The sequence below is a fragment of the Mustela putorius genome, unplaced genomic scaffold, assembly GCF_011764305.1.
Source record: "Mustela putorius furo isolate JIRA1106 unplaced genomic scaffold, ASM1176430v1.1 tig00003858_pilon_pilon_pilon, whole genome shotgun sequence".
NCBI lineage: Eukaryota > Metazoa > Chordata > Mammalia > Carnivora > Mustelidae > Mustela > Mustela putorius.
Window position 1 is genome coordinate 5,339,875 of NW_025422010.1, and position 21,618 is coordinate 5,361,492.

At 38.1% G+C, this 21,618-nt stretch overlaps 2 protein-coding genes across 5 annotated transcripts in view; one reads left to right on the forward strand and one right to left on the reverse strand.

The window, feature by feature from the left end:
- The window catches only part of RNMT (RNA guanine-7 methyltransferase), a 31,004-nt gene extending 26,096 nt beyond the window's left edge, over positions 1-4,908 (reverse strand). Inside the window, exons 1-3 of the mRNA XM_004742649.3 lie at positions 4,825-4,908; positions 1,836-2,297; positions 339-474 (exon numbers count right to left, since the gene is read on the reverse strand). Of these exons, the coding sequence (XP_004742706.1) occupies positions 339-474; positions 1,836-2,255 (556 nt within the window). The 5' untranslated portion in view covers positions 2,256-2,297; positions 4,825-4,908. The remainder of the gene's footprint in view (positions 1-338; positions 475-1,835; positions 2,298-4,824) is intronic.
- A 68-nt stretch (positions 4,909-4,976) lies between these two features.
- Positions 4,977-21,618, forward strand: part of FAM210A (family with sequence similarity 210 member A) — a 35,662-nt gene continuing 19,020 nt past the window's right edge. The window contains exons 1-2 of one of the 4 annotated variants that reach the window (XM_013051370.2): positions 4,977-5,158; positions 7,361-7,530. The gene's annotated coding sequence lies outside the window, so the exon portion shown is untranslated. Of the gene's footprint in view, positions 5,231-5,278; positions 5,753-7,360; positions 7,531-21,618 lie in introns of those variants that run through there. The other 3 variants (XM_004742652.2, XM_004742651.3, XM_045065342.1) reach the window with 3 other exon arrangements.

Below are 21,618 nucleotides of genomic sequence, written 5' to 3' on the forward strand. Positions count from 1 at the left end.
AAAACTATTAAGAGTAAAATAGAATAATTACTTAATAGCACTAGATAATCTTACGTATAAAAGGAGCATACTGCCTTTTGAAAGCCCAATTAACTTATGAACTTAATATCAATTAAACTCATATATCTTATGTAGTCCAAAAGTAAATATGAAAAGAATTATCTTGAAGGTCTAGTTTTAATTGTTGCTCCAGTTTTATGAAGTCAAGACTTGGTAATTAATAAACAGGAAGGAAAGACTTAACAATTTAGCATATGAGTAATCATTTGGGAAAAAAAATGAAACATAAGCAGAAATAAAAAACTCCAAGCTATAAATCAAAAATCAATCAATCATACCAATGAGGACGCTTTTCATCCAATTATTAAAGTTTCTTAGGTAAAAAATACGACTTTGGCTACGCTTCTCCAAACCAACTTCCTGTAGTTCATTATAGTGGGCAGCCACAGCCGAACTGTGTCCCTCTTCTAACTTCTGAAAATAAAAGAATGAAACAAAATTAAGAATCAGAACATGGCAAAAATAAGCTAAAAGAGCATCTGACCTATATAAGGATAAAATACAAATGAAATTGGTAAACTTGAATAAGCAATGGGATGGATGACAAAAATCCCACTAATTATAATCACACATAAGATTTGTTCTCTCCTGTTCCCTATTTTTAAAAACATCTCTTGGTTTAAGATTTTCATCTTGATCTTTCATCTGTATCATTTTGGTCTCAATGTCTAAATAAAACCAGTACTCTTCCAGAGTTCTGATTTATTCAATTCAATAAATGTCAGTCAGTGGATTGGGTTCCTACAAGAGAATAAAATAGGAACAAGTTATATTTTTTATATTATTATGTAAAATTGATGTAAGCATTAAATGAGATAACACACACAAAGGAATTAGAACTCATTAAGCTATGTTCAGGGTCAATATTTTGTTTTTTGTTTTTTTTTTTCTTTTAATGTATTCCAACAGTTTCCATTTGGGCTACCTACCTAAGACATCAAGCATTCTGTAAAAATGCCACAGTTTATAAAGGGCTTCAAATTCCCACACTTCTCTGTTCAACCAAAGTGCTTCATCTTTTACCTGTCTGATGTATCAGGGTTAATATTTTTACTTGGAATAAAGGGTCTTGCTGCTGGTAAAGTTTGAAAACTGTGTATAATACAAGCTCTTCTCTGTTACAAGGATTCACACCGTACCAATGGCAAAAGCCTGGCCTAACACTTTACTCTCCAGGACTGATGCCAGAACTTTTACTCATTCACTAAAGTACTCCTTCCATCCAAACTCATCTTCTGCCTCAGATTCCTGTGTAATATAATATTCCCAGATGAAAATAACTTGCTGTCCCTTGTTCTACACTACCCATCCAAAATATCAGGCTTAGGTAACTACCCCAGTGAGAAGCTGGAAACAATATAGTTAAAGGAATCACATTAAAGGGGGTGTAATGTTGAAATTTATCTTTTAAATCACAATCTCTATTTCTGACACAGGAAAGTGATGAACACATAATAAAAAAGTAAAAAAAGTGTATCATTTGGAACTTAACACTTGTCTTTTTTAAAACACTGAGAAAAAGCAAATTATAAAAACTAGCTTTCAGGTTTCTAGTGAAATAAGTTCTTAAATAACAAAAATTATCTCAATTAGCATTAAGTTTCACCTAAATAAAAGCAACTGAATTACAGGAGTTAAAAGCCTACTCTATCTTAAGACATTATCTATTAGTAATAGAACATTCTTAAGGTTTAAGATTAAATAAAAAATATTCACAACAGTTCCACTTTTCAATGACACATCCCATTATGAATAAAAAAATACATTCAACATACTTTTTGCTTTTCAGGAACATCCTCAAGTTCTATTTTTCTCTTTTTCTGTGTGCTATCTCCAGTAGAAGGTTCATCTTTTGGAAAATCATCTGTTTCCATTCTTCTTTTCCTTGAAATGCCTTCATCATCACCAGAACCTTTTTCCTCTGGGACAATTTCAGCATCAAGTTTCCTTTTCTTGGTTGGAGTATCTTCCCCACAACTAGAACTTTCCTTTATAAGATCATCTTCAAATTCCATTTTTCTCTTTTTTGGTGAGTCTACTTGTCCACAGATAGAAGCCTTTTCAGAAAGGCCAGTCTCAGGAGTGGTTGTGTTTTCATTAATACTGAATGAAGATTCTGTTTCCAAATCGACTGATGCTTTTGCCTCTTCAAGAGAGATCTTTCCACACTCCTCTGCTTTTGCAGAATTTTCCATTTTTGCTTACTTAAACAGACAGTAAAACTTCATGAACTAACACTGGAATGGCAAAAATGTGGTATTACTGGTAAACACGAGTACTGAAACTTTAAATCAATTTTAACCAGAAGCCAGCCATTTCATTTCAGTAACCAACTAGGGTTTTTTAAAAAATCTCATTACAGTGAGAATACTGAAAACATTAACTGATATATGTTACAGATGAATCTCTGAATATATGGAAGTACTAATTATAATGCCTAAACATACACACAATCTTACCCATAAAAGTCATTACTGGCATTGAAACTGACTGATAAGTTGGGGGGAGGGCATTACACAAGCACTAGTTCCATTTCTATTCTGATCCTCAATTTATAGCCTTGGTTCCCAAATTGTGAGCTGGACACTATAACAAACTTGTACAGGCACAGCAGGACACTTTAAAATTTTAAGGGAAACCCTGGTATCTGACATATGGAAGATACCACAAATACAGCTTCAAATAGAGCACAGTGTCAACTGAATAGACCACACTACATTCCTTTCAATGCTATCAGAACTTGTGAAGCTGAGATTTTGGTGGCACCACAGGAAATCAATGTGAAACGGGAAATGAAGTTGGCAAGGTCAAATCTTATTTCAAAGCTTGAGAAACTGTGCAGTACCCAATAGGTGTACACATCCCGTTAGTAAGCACTGATGGTTAACAAAAAATTAAACACCAACATTTTTTCCTTTCAACGTGTGTATTATTTCTTAAGTAGTTATTAAGACATAAATACTAAATTCTTTGGATTAAACTACTTAATAAGCAGAACTGGTGGGTATTTCTTTTGACCTAGTGATACTAAAAAAATAAAAATTCAGAGACTAAGGCACCAAGAACAGGAAAAGTCTGGGAACCTGCAGTTAACTTCTGAAATCCTTATTTCATAATGGGTGCCAGAATTAGAAAGTGAAGACAGCAGAAATAGCTTTCGACAAGAAGTTTCAAAACCCAGTCTGCAACTTAATGACTATTAAGTCTCCTTCAAATGTTCATAGGCTTATGAGTAAAATGGAAGGGAGAGAGAAATAAGTAAACTATGGAACAGGAACTTATTCGGTCATTTGACAATTCTACTATACTTCAACTACAGAGGATCTCAATAAGGCACTATGTGGTTAGTCTTCAAGAATCTTACAATCTATATACCATTTTAAAAATGTTAGGCTGTGGGGCGCCTGGGGGGCTCAAGTCAGGGTCCCAGGATCCTGGAATCTAGCCCAGCATCGGGCTCTGTGCACAACCGGGAGCCTGCTTCCTCCCTCTCTCTCTCTCTGCCTGCCTCTCCACCTACCTGAGATCTCTCTGTCAAGTAAATAAACAAATCTTTTTAAAAAAATAAAATGAAATAAAACATTAGGCTGTATTATTCCAACCAAATGGAGAAGGGAGATTAAAAGTCCAAAAACTGGTAAGATTCAACAAAATTCAAAACCGGAAAGTTAAAAAAAGGTGGGCGAAAAGTCTTTTGAGTGAAGGAATAGAACAAGAAATGAAGTTGCTTAAGAGAATGGGTAAAAACAAGTCTTTATAAACCAGGAAGGGTTTCAAGGGATATTAGTTTTCACTACCCAAGGTGTAGGTAACAAAATACCAAGACGTGCCAAACTAGGAAGATTACACACACACACACACACACACACACACACACACCCAGAAACATAATTTTCAGTATAACCACTTAAAATGATTATGTAGTAATACTGGCCACCAAATTATCAAATGTCTAGGTCAGAATAAACCACACAGAATTTTAAAGGACCGCAGAAATGGGTAAGAAGGTTAAAAACGGAATCAAAGTGCAATAATGAATAAACTCTCAACTAAATTGAGCTGCCCCTCAGAATCCTCAAGGAAGGAGCTCAGGGTAATGATTAAACTGACAACGAGATGGAAATGCATTAAATACCCAAACAGGCATTTCGACCTGACTTTACAGTCACACCTCTGAGGCAGGTCACGTCTCCATCATTTCAGTTTCTCAGAGAACGACCGAGCCCTCAGGACCCCGAGGCTTAACCTCAAGCAGGATAACCCTTACACTCTGACCCGTTAGCTAGACGGGGGTCCACTCGGGAGACCTAAGAGGACGCAACAGAGGCGAGAAGGGAAATCTTCAGCCAAAATCACCCTCTTCCGTCACTGGCGCGGCCTAGCTCTTACTAAACCTCCAGCTCACATTTCCGATCCGCAGCTCAAGACAACACAGACGCTACTTGGGATCCAACAATCTCTCCCCCAGCCTGCCTTCTCAGCACCGCCGAGGTGCGGCCCGAGACAGCTCTTAGTGCTGCACCCGCTCTCGGGTGTAAGGCTCGGTCGGTCTGAATGAGCGGCAGAGCACGCCGACTCCCACAAGTACTGCCCACTTAGCTTCGGGTTGAGTGCACAAAAAAAGCTCCAGCGAACGGTACTGAAGGAACAGGACTAGCGCGAAGCGAGCCCATGTCAGGAGTTGGGAGCGCCCCTTCCATCGCGAGGGCGACGGAGGGACTAAAGACAAAGAAGAATGGCCAGAGTTCCAGACACCACACTTACCCACACAGCCATCTACAATTCTGTTTGCGGAAGCGGCGGTCGGCGCCACGCGTGTGTTGTTACGCCACTTCCGGGGAGTGGACGGTCACGTGACGCCGCTCTCCGCTGCGAGTGGAGGGTCTCTCGACCTTCGCGCCGGAACTACGAGTCCCGTCGTGCCGCGCGCGGGGGCCTGCTGAGGGACGCGCGGAGCCGCACGGACAGTAGCAAGCACGTTGTTAGTGGGCGCGGCTGGAGGGCCCAGGAGGGTGCGGGCGGTAGGGGCGGGGAGCGAACGTTCGCCTGAGCCCCTGGAGTTCCGGCACCCTGACCCACGCTCGATCAGGTCACTCTGGTGAGTGCCATTAGAAGAGCTGTCTTTCGGCCTGTGCGGCGAGAAACGGCGGTGGCCTCAATCTCCTAAGAGGTAGCCAGGGCCCAAGACCTCTAAGGAACTGCGCAGGGTGGGGGGGACCAGAGGGCACCTTCAACCCCGGTGCACGTTGGGGAGAAGAACTAGGGCACGAACCTGACACGTGCCCCGCGCCCCGCGCTCCTTAGGCTACGCTGGTAATTCCGTCCGCGGGGCGGGGGTTCTCCACACTGGCCCGCCCACCACCCCTGGCGGCCGAAAGAGGTCACCCCCGCCCTTCTCTGGCAGGCCGGTGGCTCGGCAAATCCTGTTTGGGGGACTGTTTTTCAGCTTTCTGCTTTGTAACTTTTCACTCTCTGCTATTACCTACGTCAGAAGATGGCTGAGGGGGGGGACCTGGGAGCCCCCGCCCTTGCAGTTGTTTTAAAAATGAGCAATATCTTACTACTTAGGGACTGGCGGGTCTTTACTGCCATATTTGGGAAATCTCTGCCATACCTCCCTTCAAGAAGGACATTCGCTTCTGTCAGATCTGGAGAGAGGGGCAGCCCATCCCTGTTCTTGAGAAACCCTACGGTATTGTTATTCTGTGTTGGCTGGACTTTCTCGTACAGGATGGTTGGGGGAGAAAATGCGCGTTGTCCATCCCCTGAGATTTCTGCTAGAGAGTCCAAGGCACTTGCTGTACTGAAACTCGGAAGCTCCATAGTTCAGGTCTTTCATCCCGAGATAAGTAGGGTCAAAACTGTTATCTGTAAACTAAGGTCATTGATGCGTGTAAATTTTAACGTTGTGCCTCAACGCCTCTCCACGTTAATGGCGTAAAAACAGCGTGATTAGATTTACAATTTTAAAAAGGGGGCATGATTAAGATTACAGTTCACCTTGAATTCTTTACCAGAACTGATCCCATTTAAAGCCGTTTGGCAAACGTGTTTTACTGGCCTACCTACTTGTCAGGGGATAGTTATATTAATGAAACTTCGCTTTAGGAATGGCGACGTTTGCAGTCTGTGGTTTACCATCTAGTCATTTCCAAGTTGTGGGCATTAACCTTTCTGAGGTTGTTGACCCTTTATAAACTTTGGACCAAGAATGAGGCCTATTTTTAACAATGAGGATGAGCCATCAATTTCAGATGACTGTGCCTGTACTTTTTATTATATGCAATGAGCTGTGTTGAGAATTAATTTCAGTTCATGTATATGGACCACTGCAAAGGTATATGTCCTAGAGATTGTATGTATCCATATCCATCCACTAGAACTAAGCGATGACATAGCACGTATTTGGTGGTTCTGATGCTGAAGTATTGAGATAATTGCTGTTGTAATTTTGGGGAAAGAAATGAATCTAATTTTTGACTTCTTAAGAAAATTTTTGATTAGATTTAAAGCCTCTTAACTGTGTGTTTATATAAACTCCATCATGAATTAATGTCATGCATGGGATATAGAGAGATCACATCTTGGGATTTTTATCAAACTTAACCGAAAGTCATGCAGTTTGAGTTGAGATAGAAGAACTCTTGAATGTAGTAGTAATGGAAGGAGTGAATGGGCCAGATAAAATTGTTTTTAGATTACTGTTGATGTTATTTTCCCCCATTATTACTTGACGAATATCTAGTTTTCTGAATATTGAATTAAAATAATAGCTAATATTTTGGTACCTTCTGTGTGCCAGACTGTGCTTTACATATTTGAACTCATTTAATTCTTATGTAATCCAGTAGGGTAGTTGCTATGATGATGATGATCATCATGGTCATGGTGATGATCATGATGATTTTATAGATGAGGGTTAAGTAACTTGGCCAAAGTCAAGTAGCAGCTGAGAAGTAGTGAACTAGAATTTGGACCCAGGCAGGCTGGCTCCAGAGAACAGAATCTATGCTAATAAAGAAATAGTGCCCGCTGGAAGGCCAGCCTCAGAACTGGAAGTTGGCTCTGTAACATAATACATTTTCAGAAAATTAACTGATACTTCCTAATGCTTGGTATTATGTTCAGAGAGAAAATAACTCGATTAAGATGTTGTCTTGCTATAGTATGAGTTCCAACAAGGCAAAGAATCACCATTTTGTTCAATGAGTGCCTTGAATAGTGTCTTGCATACTTGGGTGCTTACTGAATGAATGAACTGCCAAGAAAAGCTTTAAAAATTCTTTTTTTTTTTTTTAAGGAAATAAAAGGATTTATCTCAGTCAGTCCATTTATAAGATTTCTTTATGCACTGTTTTGATTATTTGGCTCATTATTCACCCAGCATGCTTTGGATGCTCCTGGTTTGGATTATACTTTTGTCAGTGTGAGAAAATGGAGTAGTAACTTTGCAAGTTTTCTAAAGTAAAGGTAAGCAACAGATTCAGTAGATACCATTCCTCTTTTTAAGTCCTTAGTTTCCAAAGTGCTAGCACTCAGAAGTGTAATTTTAAAGTATGATTTCTGTTGTGCAGTTGAAGGTCACATTTTTGAAACATAAAAGGAGATACAATCTTAGAGCTTCCTAAGCCTAATGGTTTTGTTGGAGGTAGAAGAGAGGTGGTTTGTGGAAGGTTTGTTTCTCCAGTCTTGGAAGAAGGATGTTCTTCCAGTCCACTCACCAAAGTCGTCCTACTGGAATTTTACTGCCTTTTTGGAGCACATAAGATATTCTTGTTCAAAAAGTTTTTGGTATGGCTGAAAGTGAGGTTTAGTTGAGAAATCTAACTTTATTATGTGTGTTGCTTAGTTTTATATGTCAACTTGACTAGGCTATACTACTGTAGCTATTTAATCAAACACTAATCTAGGTGTTGTGATGGTATTACAAGATGTGGTTAACATCTGCTTTAAGTAAAGGAGATTACCCTCAATAATGTGGGTGGGTCTCATCCAATCAATTGAAGGCCTGACTTTTTTTTTTTTAAGATTTTATTCATTTATTTGACAGACAGAGATCACAAGTAGGCAGGGAGGCAGACAGAGAGAGAGGAGGAAGCGGGCTTCCGATTCGGGGCTCGATCCCAGGACCCTGGGACCATGACGTGAGCGAAGGCAGAGGCTTTAATCCACTGAGCCACCCCGGTGCCAGAAGGCCTGACTTTTAAACTGAAGTGTCTCAAGAAGAAAAAATACTTCCTCAAGCCTATCGCATTGATTTCTGCCAGTTTTTAACCTACAAGTCTGCCCTATACATTTCAGAGTTGCTTGGCCCGCATGGTTTTGTGAGCCAATTCCTTAAAACCTGTGCCTATTTAGATAAGTAATCTAATAATAGATTCCTAATACATAGAAATAAATATCCATTTACCTAAATATAGATAAACCTAAAAACAGATAGATAGTGATTTATGTATATATTATTTCCTATTGGTTTTATATCTCTGGAGAAACTTATCTGATTCAGAATTTGGTGCTGAAAAGTAATTCTAGAGGAACAGATTCTTAAAGATGAGTTTTCTGAATTGGCTATAGTATTCTTGGAATTGGTTCCCTAATTGGATTTAAAGGCACTAATTAATGACTATTTCCAGTGATGAAAAGGGCACTGATAGCCCATGATATGCAAAAGGCAGAACATTATCATCTGTATACAAGTATTTATAAAAGATACCTTTCTTGATGGGATGATCACATAGTTGATGACTTAAAACATTTTTGTCAAATTACCAAGTATAATGGGACTGACTGGTTGCTAACTGCTAGCTGCTAACTGTGTTGGAGAAAGCGGAAAGAAAAGGATGAGCTCAGGTCTTCTGATTCCCAGCTTAAGCTCTGCGTAAATAACCGAACAGTTTTTATGTCTGGCCTAAAGAAACTCATCTTTTGTAGATGCAGAGCTGAGATTGCTAAAAACCAAACCCAGAACCCCATCCTGCAAAATGGTTGAATTACAGTGCAAAATGAATTCCCCAGTATCTGCTGTTAGAAAGAGGACATTGATTGAGAAGGAATGCAGTCCTCAAATTCAGAATGGGGTACTGAACCCCTAAGTTTTAATCCCTTGTCTTTGCCAGCAAAAGCAGCAAAGCCAGCAAAAGCAGCCCTTCTACTCCTCTTTGAGAATTTAATCCTGCTTTGTGTGAAGTACCTGTAATGGCCTTTCCAAAGTTACTTGCCTTTCAAGACATAGCCCATTCTCCCTAAGAACTACCCCTACTATACTTCTTTGCTGCTAGACTCACGTCCTAGCAGGTCCTCAAAGGAAAGCTACAAAATGTGTCCCATGAAGAGGAGTGCTGCACTCTAAAAACCACATGATTTTTTTTTTTTAATCTGTAGAAATCTGGGGAAATTTTGTGGTGTTGGATATTAAAGGTGGAATAATGGTAGAAGGAACATAAAGTTGGACCAGGTCAAATTTACTGATGTAGGAACCACTAAGCAAAGTTTCCAGATTCACTATTACAGCTTGAGGGATCGGGAAAGGCTTCTGACAGTTTGGTTAGTTGGCTGAAGCTTGGACCAAAAGGTGACCCGTGCTTCCCGAAGTTAAAGTAAAGTACCAGACCTGTCTTGGTATACTATAGAGGAAGGGATCCAGAGGCCTAGGGAGATTGGACTGGTGGAGTGGATTTAGCATGTAAGACCAGCTCACCCACTGTGGGAGAATGTAGAGGAGATACCTTTCACCATGACAGTGAGAAGTCAGTTTATGAGGGGAGCCTCATAAATGAGCATCCATTAAGGTCTTTGTGATTGCTCTTCTCTGGGTCAGAAATTACAGCAGAAACTGATGCCACTGAACTACGAATTCTTAAATACAGTGAGGATAATGGGAAATTGGGCAGGTATTACAGAAGACCAATTTTCTTAATGTCATATCTTACATGCTGAAGGTAGAAGCCAGAGAGGGCTGTTGAAGTACAGTAAGGAGAATGGCAGTAGTGAAATACAAGGAAAATGTAGTTGAGCAGAGTCTTGGAAAAGACAGGAAGAGGTTAGATCTAGAACACAGGTGGAGGATTGAGCTTTTCTGAGGAAAGAGTTTAGGGATTCTGAAATAGGTGTGGTGCGGGTAACTTTAGAAGTGGGAAGGCTGAAGTTGAGAAAATTCACCCCTAATAACTTTGGCTCTTTTTTTTTTTTTTTTTTTTTTTTTTACTTTGGCTCATTTTTAAAGGGAAGAGGGGGATAGGTTTATCTGTCTTGTGGGACCACTAAGTAGTAAACACAAATAAGTAAGTAAATTATATAGGATGTTAGAAGAGAACTGCTGTGAAAAAAACAAAAACAAAAACAAATAGAGCAACATAAGGAAGATTAGGATGTTGGGAAGGAAGGATTGAAAGTAGTTTTGTGATTTTAAATAGTATAGTCAAGGGGTACCTCATGGAATGGATGCCATTTAAAAGAAGACTCATAGGAAGTGAAAGAATTAGCCATGCAGACATCTGGAGAAAGACTCTTCCAAGCAGAGGGAACAGCTAGTGCAGTATTCTTAGAGTGGCCTTTTTAACACGTTGGAAGAGCTGCAAAGGTGAGCCAGTGTTGCTGGAGCAGAGTGAGAAAAAGAAAGAGTAGATGATGCATTCAGAGAAGAAAAGGGAGGATGTTTGAAGTATTGTAGATGTTTGTAATTACGGAGTTAAGCTTTTACTCTAAGAGAAATTGGAGAGTTTTAAATAGGAGAGATGCGATTTTATGTATCTTTTTTATTTTATCATGGGCTGAAAATAAAGAATAAGAGGTTTAAAGTGGTTAGGGAAGGTGTGGAATGGTCATTGGAAGGTTAGGGAGAGGAAGCTGATTGGATTAGGAACCACTGTGGGTTGTCACATAACATTCACAGCCTTTCTGAAATAAGATGAGGTACCCCAGTGTATCCTGGGTGCTAATTTACTCAATTGTGTGATTTTTTTTTAAAAGATTTTATTTATTTATTTGTCAGAGAGAGAGACAGCAAGCACAGGCAGACAGAGGGGCAGGCAGAGTCAGAGGGAGAAGCAGGCTCCCCGCAGAGCAAGGATCCCGATGTGGGACTCATCCCAGGACGCTGGGATCATGACCTGAGCCGAAGGCAGCCGCTTAACCAACTGAGCCACCCAGGCGTCCCGTCAATTGTGTGATTTTTGTTAGTGCTCAGCTGCTAGATGAAGTTGTAGGAAAAACAGTTGGACTAGCTCAAGATTAGATTTTGTGGGCCGGTATTTACAGATGGACAAAGTAGTAATCCAAGTAATGCATGGAGAATCGAGGCTGGTTAAAGACTTCGGAATGAAACCAGAGGAGCTGTTAGATTTGAAAGAAAAAGGAAGGTAGGGTGTAGTACAGCCCTGGAACTAGAGTCCAGAGAGTAACAGTGAAGGCTGTAAGTAGAAGAGGCTGCAGAGAGTAGTTTCAGGATTTCAATTGTGGAGAAGTATTAGATGACTTCAGGGTGGAATCCATTGCTAGGAAGCTGGGATTTTGCATCCCCCTGAGTGGAATAATGATAAAAATTTAGATGAAGGAAGAATATGAACTTGGTTTGGCCAGGTCAGCAGATGAGAAGGTAAAGAAGGAAAACTAGAACCAATTATTGTTATAGTATACTAAATGGTAGATACTTAACATATTTTTTTCTCATTTCATCATCATAAATACTATAGTATAAAAGTTTAATTAACCCCACTTTAAGGATGAAGAGAAATCTACATAAAATAATGCCAGAAAGGGCTGGAACTCAGATCTTTCTGACTGCAAAGCCTGCATTTTTCCTACTACGATGTAATAACACCTGCCAGAGCCAGAAAAGAAGGGGTTGGAGGTGGGACCGTGTTGATTCTGGACCAATGTTACCATTTGAGATCACTATGGCTTGCCTTAGGAAATTTAGATCCTCTGGAAGCACAAAAAGACATAAACATTTTGTGTAAATGAATATATATATGTAGTAATTTTGGAAAAATCATTGATTTTCTCTACAGATGATACATTTGACATTTAAGACTGCCCTGGAAATCAGTGAATTATTAATGAGATTCCTTGGGAATTCACTAGGGGGCATAACTTAACCTTTCCTGAAGATTAAGAATTTAACAATGGCTCCATCATTGCCACAGCTCGTATATGTTGCTCAGTTCTTATATTAGAAAGCTCAAAAGCAGAATAAGTTGAAAAAGGTTGAAGGAGGTGTATTATATAATAGAAATTAAATTGAAGGTTATCAAGTTTGTTAAGAAGTAGGAAAATAACAGCCCAGAAAGACTACAAACTTGCATGCATTTACTTTTTCTAAACATCAGTTAGGGTGTGATTAAGGCAGATTGAAATGCATAAATTAGAATATTAATCTGTTAGAAGAGGAAAATTTGAATTTCCCCCATTTGATGGTAACTAAGGGAGTTTTTATAACTCCCTTATAGAGGAGTTAGAATTAGAATTCTATAGAATTAGAGGCAATTCTTTTCTTCACTTATTCCTTTTATTATGGTCCAACCTAATGAGTTCTACAATTCATCCCTTCCTTTTACCCGTGATTTAAGTTAAAACTATACTAAATATCAGTTGTTTTGGCAAGACCAGAGTGTACTTAAAAAAAAAAAAAGTTAATGGATTTTATTTTTTAGAGAAGTTGAGGTTTATAGAAACATGGAACAGAGATAGTACAGAGAATTCCCATATTATGCACCTCTACCTCCAGTTTCCCCTGCTTTTTTCCTTTGTTAGAGTTGAAGTACTGGTATTGATACATTATTAACTAGTGTACATAGTTTACATTAGGGTTCTCTTTTTGTGTTACACAGTTCAGTGGATTTTGAAAGATGTATAATGTATAATATAATGTATAGTGACATTTACCCACCTATAGGATCATATAGAATGCTTTGCTGCCCTAAAAATGCTCCATGCTCCACTTAATCATCTCTTCCTTCCTGGACCCTGCAGCCTCTAGAAACCAGTGCTCTTTTTACTCTCTATATAGTTTTCGTCATTTGCAGAATGTCATATAGCTGGAATCGTGCAGTATATAGCCCTTTCAGGCTGCCTTCTTTCACTTAGCAACATGTTTCCCTCCATGTTTTTTCATGGTTTCAGAGATAATTTCTTTTTATCACTAAATAGTATTCCTTTGTATAGTGGTTCCTCAGTGTGCTTATTCCATCTGTTCAAAGATTTCTTGATTGTTTCCAGTTTGGGGCAATTACAGATAAAGCTGCTATAAATGTTTTTATGCAGGTTTTTGTGTAGACTTTTCAACTTACTTGGGTAAGTCCCTAGGAGCATTATTGCTAGAGCATACGTTAAGCCTATGTTTAGCTTTCTTTGGAACTGCCAAACTGTCTTTCATGTTGCCTGTTACCATTTTGCATTCCTGCTAAGAATGAATGAGAGTTCCTGTTCCACATCCCCACCAGCATTTTGTGTTTGTTACTGTTTTGGATACTAGTTATTCTAACAGGTGTGTAGTGGTATCTCATTATTGTTTTAATTTGCAACTCCCTAGTGACAAATGATGTTGAGCATCTTTTTTTTTTTTAATTGAGAGTCAATTGACATGTAATATTATTAGTTTCAAGCATACAACATAATAATTCAACATCCATCACCACATATGTCTTTCTCCCCAGCCTCTGGCAACCATCAATCTGTTCTCTCTACCTGTGAGTTCAGTTTTCTTTTCTTTTCTTTTCTTTTTTTTTTTTTTTAAGATTCCACATATAAGTGAGATCATGTAGTATTTATCTTTCTGTCTCAGACATTTCATTTAGCATAATGCCATTAAGGTCCATCCATGCTGTTGCAGATGGCAAAGTTTTACTCTTTTTATGGCTGAATAATCCTTTGTGTTTGTGTACCATTTTTTTTTTAATCCATCGTCCATTGGTGGTTATTTCTGTGTCTTGGCTATTGTAAATAATGCTGCAGTGAATATGGAGGTGCATATACCTTTTTGAGTTAGTGCCCCCCCCCACCCCGGATAGATACCCAGAAGTAGAATTGCTGGATCATACGGTAGTTCTGTTTTATGAGGACATAACTGTTTCCCATTGTGGCTACACCAGTTTACATCCCCACCAACAATGCACAGCACTTTCCTCCACATTCTCACCAACACTTGTTTCTTTTTCTTTCTTTAATAATAGCTATTTTCACAGGTGTGAGGTGATTGAACATCTTTTCAGATGTTTATTTGCTATCTGTGTATCTTCTTTAGTGAGATGTCTGTTCATATCTTTAGCCCATTTTGTAATTGTTGAGTTTAAAGAATTCTTTTTGAATTTTAGATGAAATCTTTGATACATGCTTTGCAAATATTTTCTCCCCATTTGTGGCTTGTCTTTTTATTCTCTTAACAGTGTCTTTGATTAGAGGTTTTTAATTTTAATGAAGTCCAACTTACCTTTTTTATTTATTTTTTAATGGATCTTGCTTTTGGTGGTGTATCTAGCAAGTCATTGCCAAACCCAGAGTCACTTAAACTTTATTCTATGTTTTCTTCTAGAAATGGTATAGTTTTGCATTTTACATTTAGGCCTGTGATGCGTTTTGACTTAAATTTTGTGAAAGGGTTAAGGTCTGTGTCTGTGTTCACTTTTTTTTTGCACGTGGACATCTGGTTGCAGGATCATTTGTTGGGAAAAACTATCCTTTCTCCATTGAATTGCTTTTTCACCTTTGTCAAAGGTCAGTTGACTATATATATGTGCATCTCTTTCTGGACTGTCTTGTTGGTCTGTTTTCTTTGCTTTCTCCAATACTGCACTGTCTTGGTTATTGTACCTTTATAATAAGTCACTGCTCTATAATAAGAGTGTATCTGTGATTCTTTTTGTGAGGGGTTGGGGGGGTCTTACTGCACGAGCTAGGAATTGCAGTACACATTGAATGTAAGAGTGGCGAGAAAGGACATCCTTGCCTTGTTCCTGGTCTAAGGAGGAAAGTCCCTGGTCTCTCTCCTCTTAAGTATCACATTAGCCATGGATTTGTTGTAGATGTTCCTCATCAGATAGAGAAAGTTCCCCTGTACTCTTAGTTTGCTTAGAGTTTAAAAAGTCATGAACAGGTGCTCGATTTTGTTAAATGGTTTTGCTAGATCAGTCCCTATGATCATATGATTTTTCTTAAGCTTGTTGATATGCTATGTTACATTGATTGATTTTCAACTGTTCAATCATTCTTGAGTATCTGGACTAATTCCACTTGGTTTGGTGTATAATTGTTTTTGAACATTGATGGATTGGATTTGCTAATATTTTGTTGAATATTTTTATGGAAGAGAGTGTGGAGAATTGACATTATTTCTGCCATAAATATTTGATAGAATTCACTAGTAAAAACACCTGAGGCTGGTGATTTTTTTGAGAGCTTAATCCTTATTCAATTTCTTTAAAAAGATACAGGACTATTCAGGTCATCTTTTTCTTCTTATATGATTTTTGGTTTGTTTATATTTTTTAAGGACTGGCTCCATTACCTAAGTTACCATATTGTTGGGCATAAAGTTGTTTACAGTATTCCTTATCACTTTTTAAATGTCTGTGGGTCAGTAGTCAAGACTTCTATGTTTCATTTCTGATATTAGTAATTTGTGTTTTCTCCCTTGGGAAACTTAGAGAGGTATTTTCCAGAGAACCATATTTTGGTTTTATTATATTTTCTATTGTATTTCTTTTCATTTTCATTGATTGTTGCTATGATGTTGATAATGATGGTGAGACCTGCTTGCTTTAGGTTTATATTTTGCTTCTCTTTCTAGTTTCCTTAAGTGAAAGTTTATCTTGCTGAGTTTATATTTGTCTTTTCTAGTGTGTTCATTCGGTGCTATAAATTTTTCTGTAAACCTGCTTTACTCTGTCCCACAAATTTCAATAAGTTGCATTTCCATTTTTAATTCAACATGTTTTAAAACTTAAAAATTTTTAGACTTTTTGACCTATGGATTATTTAGAAGTATGTTGTTTAATTTCCAGGGGTTTTCCAGCTGTCTTTATGTTAGTGATTTCTAGTTTAATTCCATTATGGTCTGAGAACATACTTTACATGATTTTTATTCTTTTAAATACATTAAGGTGTATTTTATGGCCCAAAATGTGGTCTATTTTGTGAACACTTCATGTAATAAGCTTAAGTAGAATGTATATTCTGCTGCTGTTGAATGGAGTATTCTATAAATGTCAATTAGATCGAGTTGATTAATAGTTTAGTTCAACTATATCCTTAGTGATTTTCTGGCTGCTGGATCTATCAAGTACTGACAGAGGGGTGTTTAGGTTTCCAATTATATTAATGGAAGTGTCTGTTTCTACTTTAAGTTCTGTCATTTTATGCCCTGTACTTCAGACTCCTTTTGCTAGATATATACATGTTTAGGATTGTTATGTTTTCCTTATGTTATCATTGCATTATTATTTTTTATGAAATGCCTCTCTTTTTCATTGATAAACAAGAGATTTCAAAAGTCTGCTTTGTCTGAAATTAATTTAGCTACTCCCATCTTTTTTTTTTTTTAAAATCAGTATTAATGTGGTGTGTTTTCTCCATCCCTTGACTTGTAACATAATCTGAGTCTTTATATTTAAGGGGGCATTTCTTAGAAAAAATGTAGTTGGCTTTTTTTTTTTTTTAATTCTCTGACAACTTGTCTTTTTATTGACTTAATAATGTACCATGTTTGCAAATGTTTATTCACTGCCATTTGTGCTTTATTTCTTTGTCCTTTTTTCTGCCTTCTGTGGCTTTAACTGAGAATTTTGTATGAGTCTATTTTATCTCCTCTTTTGGGGTATCAATTGCAAAAAAACCCCAAAAAACAGTTTATTTGGAGAGATAGAGTGTGCACAAGTATGGTGGGAAGGGGGCAGAGGGAGAGAAAGTCTTAAGGACCCTGAGGTCCTTAACCAAGAGTTGGACACGCAACTGACTGAACTACTTAGGCGTCCCTCCATTGCACTTTTAAAATAATGTTTAATGGTTTCCCTAAATTTTGTAGTACACTTTGATCTAAATCACCTTCAAATGGTTCTAAAATGCTTCATTTGTGTTGGAAGTACCTTACCATGGAGCATTACTTTAGAGTATTCTCAATTCCTTGTAGCAGTGCTGTTTCTTATTTCACTTATTTTATGCTATTAATCACTTAATGTGTTGTTACTAGTATTACTTCAAACAGTTGATTCTAGATCATTTAATAATGACAAAGATCTTATTTTACCTTTTTGATCCTCCTCTGTCAATCTTTGAGCTTTTTAAACTTTAAATTCTATTAACCAACATATAGTACATTATTAGTTTCAGATGTAGGGTTCAGTGATTCATCAATTGCGTATAACACCCAGTTCTCATCATATTGTGCCCTCCTTAACACCCATCATCCACTTGCGCGATCCCTTCCACCTCCCTTCCACAGCCCCCAGTTTGTTTCCCAGAATCCATTGTCTCTCATGGTTTGTCTCCCTCTGCTTTCTTCCCATTCAGTTTTCCCTCCTTTCCCCTTTGGCCCTCTGCACTATTCCTTATGTTCCACATATGAGTGAGAGCATATGATAATTGTATTTCTGTGCTTCACTTATTTCATTGCATAATCCCCTCCAGTGTCATCCCTGTCAATGTAAATGATGGGTATCCATCCTTTCTGATGGCTTAGTAATATTCAGTGTATATATGAGCCTCATCTACTTTATTCATTCATCTGTTGAAGATCATCTCAGCTCTATCCACACACACACAGCTTAGCTATTGTGGACTTTGCTGTTATGAATAATGGTGTGCAGGTGCCCCTTCGGGTTACTACATTTGTATCTTTGGGGTAAATACGTAGGAGCCCAATTGCTTGGTGATAGGGTAGCTCTATTTTTAGCTTCTTGAGGAACCTCCATTCTGTTTTCCAGAGTGGCTGTACCAGCTTGCATTCCCACCAACAGTGTAAGAGGGTTTCCCTTTCTCAACATCTTCACCAACATTTGTTGCTTCCTGTCTTGTTAATTTTAGTCTTTCTGGCTGGTATGAAGTGGTATCTCATTGTGGTTTTGATTTGTATTTCCCTGATGGCAAGTGATGTGGAGCATTTTTTCATGTGTCTGTTGGTCATTTATATGTCTTCTTTGGAGAAGCATCTGTTCGTATCTTCTACCCATTTATTGACTGTATTATTTGCTTTTTTGGGTGTTGAGTTTGATAAGTTCTTCATATGTCTTGGATACCAGCCCTCTATCTGATATATCATTTCCAAACATCTCCCATTCTACAGGTTGTTTTTGGTTTTGTTGACTGTTTCCTTATCTGTGCCAAGCGTTTTATCTTGATGACCATAACAGTAGTTCATTTTTGCTTTTGTTTCCCTTGCCTTTAGAGCTCTGTCTTGCAAGAAGATACTGCAGCCAACATCGAACAGTTTGCTACCTGTGTTCTCTAGGGTTTTGATGGATTCCTGTCTTACATTTAGGCCTTTTACCCATTTTGAGTTTATCTTTGTGTATGGTGTAAGGAATGGTCCAGTTTCATACATTTGCATATGGCTGTCCAGTTTTCCCAAAACCATTTGTTGAGGAGACTGTCTTTTTTCCATTGGATACTCCTCCCTGCTTTGTCAAAAATTAGTTGATCATAGACTTGAGGGTCCATTTCTCGCTTCTCTGTTCTGTTCCATTGATCTCTGTGTCTGTTTTTGTACCAGTACCATGCTGTCTTGATGATCACAGCTTTGTAACATAACCTGAAGTCAGGAATTGTAATGCCCCAGCTTTTTCTTTTTCAACATTCCTCTGGCTAATTGGGGTCTTCTTTGGTTCCATTAAAATTTTAGGGTTGTTCCCAGGTCTGTGAAAAATGTCAGTGGTATTTTGATAGGAATTTCATTGAATGTGTAGGTTGCCCTGAGTCACATAGACGTTTTAACAGTATTTGTTCTTCCAATCCATGAGCATGAAATATTTTTCCATCCCTTTGTGGCATCTTCACTTTCTTTTCATAGATGTTCTATAGTTTTTAGACTACAGATCCTTTACCGTTTTGGTTAGGTTTATTCCTAGGTATCTTGTGGTTTTCAGTGTAATTGTAAATAGGATCAATTCCTTAATTTCTCTTTCTTTAGTCACATTGTTACATTGTATGTGCATTGATTTTGTATCCTGCCACGTTGCTGAATTGGTATATGAGTTCTAGCAAGTTTGGAGTAGAATATTCAGGGTTTTCCACATAAAGTATCATGTTATCTGTGAACAGTGAGAGTTTGACTTCTTTGCCAATTTGAATACCTTTTATTTCCTTTCATTGTTTGATTGCTGAGGCTAGGACTTCTAGTACTATGTTGAACAACAGTGGTGAGAGTGGGCATCCCTGTCATGTTCCTGACCTTAGGGAAAAAGCTCTCAGTTTTTCCCCATTGAGAATGATATTTGGCGTGGACTTTTTCTAGATGGTTTTGATGATATTGAGGTGTGTTCCCTCTTTCCGTACGCTGCGGAGAGTTTTAATCAAGAAAGGAGGCTGTATTTTGTCAGATGCTTTTTCTGCATCAATTGAGAGGATCATATGGTTCTTGCCCTTTCTTTTATTATAATGTATCACATTGATTTATTTGTGAATGTTGAACCACCCTTGCAATGTAGGAAGAAATCTCACTTGGTCTTGCTGAATAACCCTTTTAATATACTGTTGGATCCTGTTGGCTAGTATCTTCGTGAGAAATTTGCCAGCCATGTTCCTCAGGATATTGGTCTGTGATTCTCCTTTCTGATGGGGTCTTTGTCTGGTTTCAAATCAAGGTAATGCTGACCTCATAAAATGAGTTTGGAAGTTTTGTTTCCATTTCTGTTTTTTGAAACAGCTTCAGAAGACTATGTAATAGTTTTTCTTTAAATGTTTGGTAGAATTCCCCTGGGAAGCCATCTGTCCCTAGAACCCTTTGTTGGGAGGTTTTTGATTACTGCTTCAATTTCCTTGCTGGTTATGGTTCTGTTCAGGATTTCTATGTCTTCTTCTTTCAGTTTTGGTAGTTTATGAGGTTCCATAATTTTATTAATTTGGGTCCTTTGTCTTGTCTTTTTGATAAGTCTGTCTAGGTGTTTATCGATCTTATTAATTCTTTCAAAGAAGCAGATTTTAAGTTCATTGATCTGTTCTTCTGTTCTTTTAGTTTCTATTTTTTTGAGTTCTGCTCTCGTTGTTACTATTTCTCTTCTTATGCTTGGTATACCCTTTGTTTGCTCTTCTTTCTCCAGCTCCTTTAGTTGTAAGTTGAGCTTGTATATGTTGGACTTACTGAATTTTTTGAGAAAGGCTTGTATTGCTGTGTACTTACCTCTTAGGACTGCCTTTCCTGTATCCCAGAGGTTTTGAACAGTTATGTTTTCATTTTCATTTGTTTCCATGATTTTTAAAAATTCTCTAATTTCCCAGATGACCCATTCATTGTTTAGGATGCTCTCTAACCTCCAAGTGTTTGAGTTCCAAATTTCCTCTTGTGACTGAGTTCGAGTTTTAAAGCATTGTGTTCTGAAAATATGCAGAGAATAGTACCAATCTTTTGATACTGGTTGAAATCTGATTTGTGACCCAGTATGTGATGTATTCCAGAGAATGTTTGGTGTGCACTTGAGAAGAATGTATATTCTGTTGTTTTAGCATGGAATGTTCTATACAGAACTACAAAGTCCATCTGGTTCAATGTGTCATTCAAAGCTCTTGTTTCTTTGTTGATTCTCTGCTTAGATGATCTGTCCATTGCTGTGATTGGGGTGTTAAAGTCCCTTTCTATTATTCTATTATCACTGTGCTTCTTTAATTTGGATATTAATTGGCTTATATAATTGGCTGCTCCAGGGTGCCTGGGTATCTCAGTCATTAAGTGTCTGCCTTTGGCTCAGGTCATGATCCCGGGGTCCTGGGATTGAGCCCCGCATCAGGCTCCCTGCTCAGCTGGAAACCTGTTTCTCCCTCTCCCACTCCCCTTGCTTGCGTTCCCTCTCTTGGTGTATCTCTATCAAATAAATAAATAAAATCTTTAAAAAACAATAATTATTGGCTGCTCTGAAGTTAGGAGTATAAATATTTATAATTGTTTTTTGTTGTTGTTGGGTAAACCCTTTAAATGTGACATAGTGTTTCTCTTCATCCCTTACTACAGTTTTTGGTTTAAAATCTAATTTGTCTGACAGGAGGATCGCTACCCCAGCTTTCTTTTGAGGTCCATTAGCATAGGTCCACTCCTCTCACTTTCAAGAAGGTATCTTTAGGTCTAAAATATGTCTCTGATAGACAGCATATGGGTAGGTCTTGCTTTTTTATTTAATCTGATAACCTGTGTCTTTTGATTGGAGCATTTAGCCCATTTACATTGAGAGTAACGACTGAAAAGTATGAATTTAGGGCCATTGTATTACCTGAAAAGCCCCTGTTTCTGTAGACTGTTTCTGTTTCTATCTGGTCTCTTACTTTGGGGCTCTGTCTTTGCTTACAAAGGATCCCCTTTAGTATTTCTTGCAGGGGTGGTTTAGTGGTCACAAATTTTTTTAGTTCTTGTCTGTCTTGGAAGCT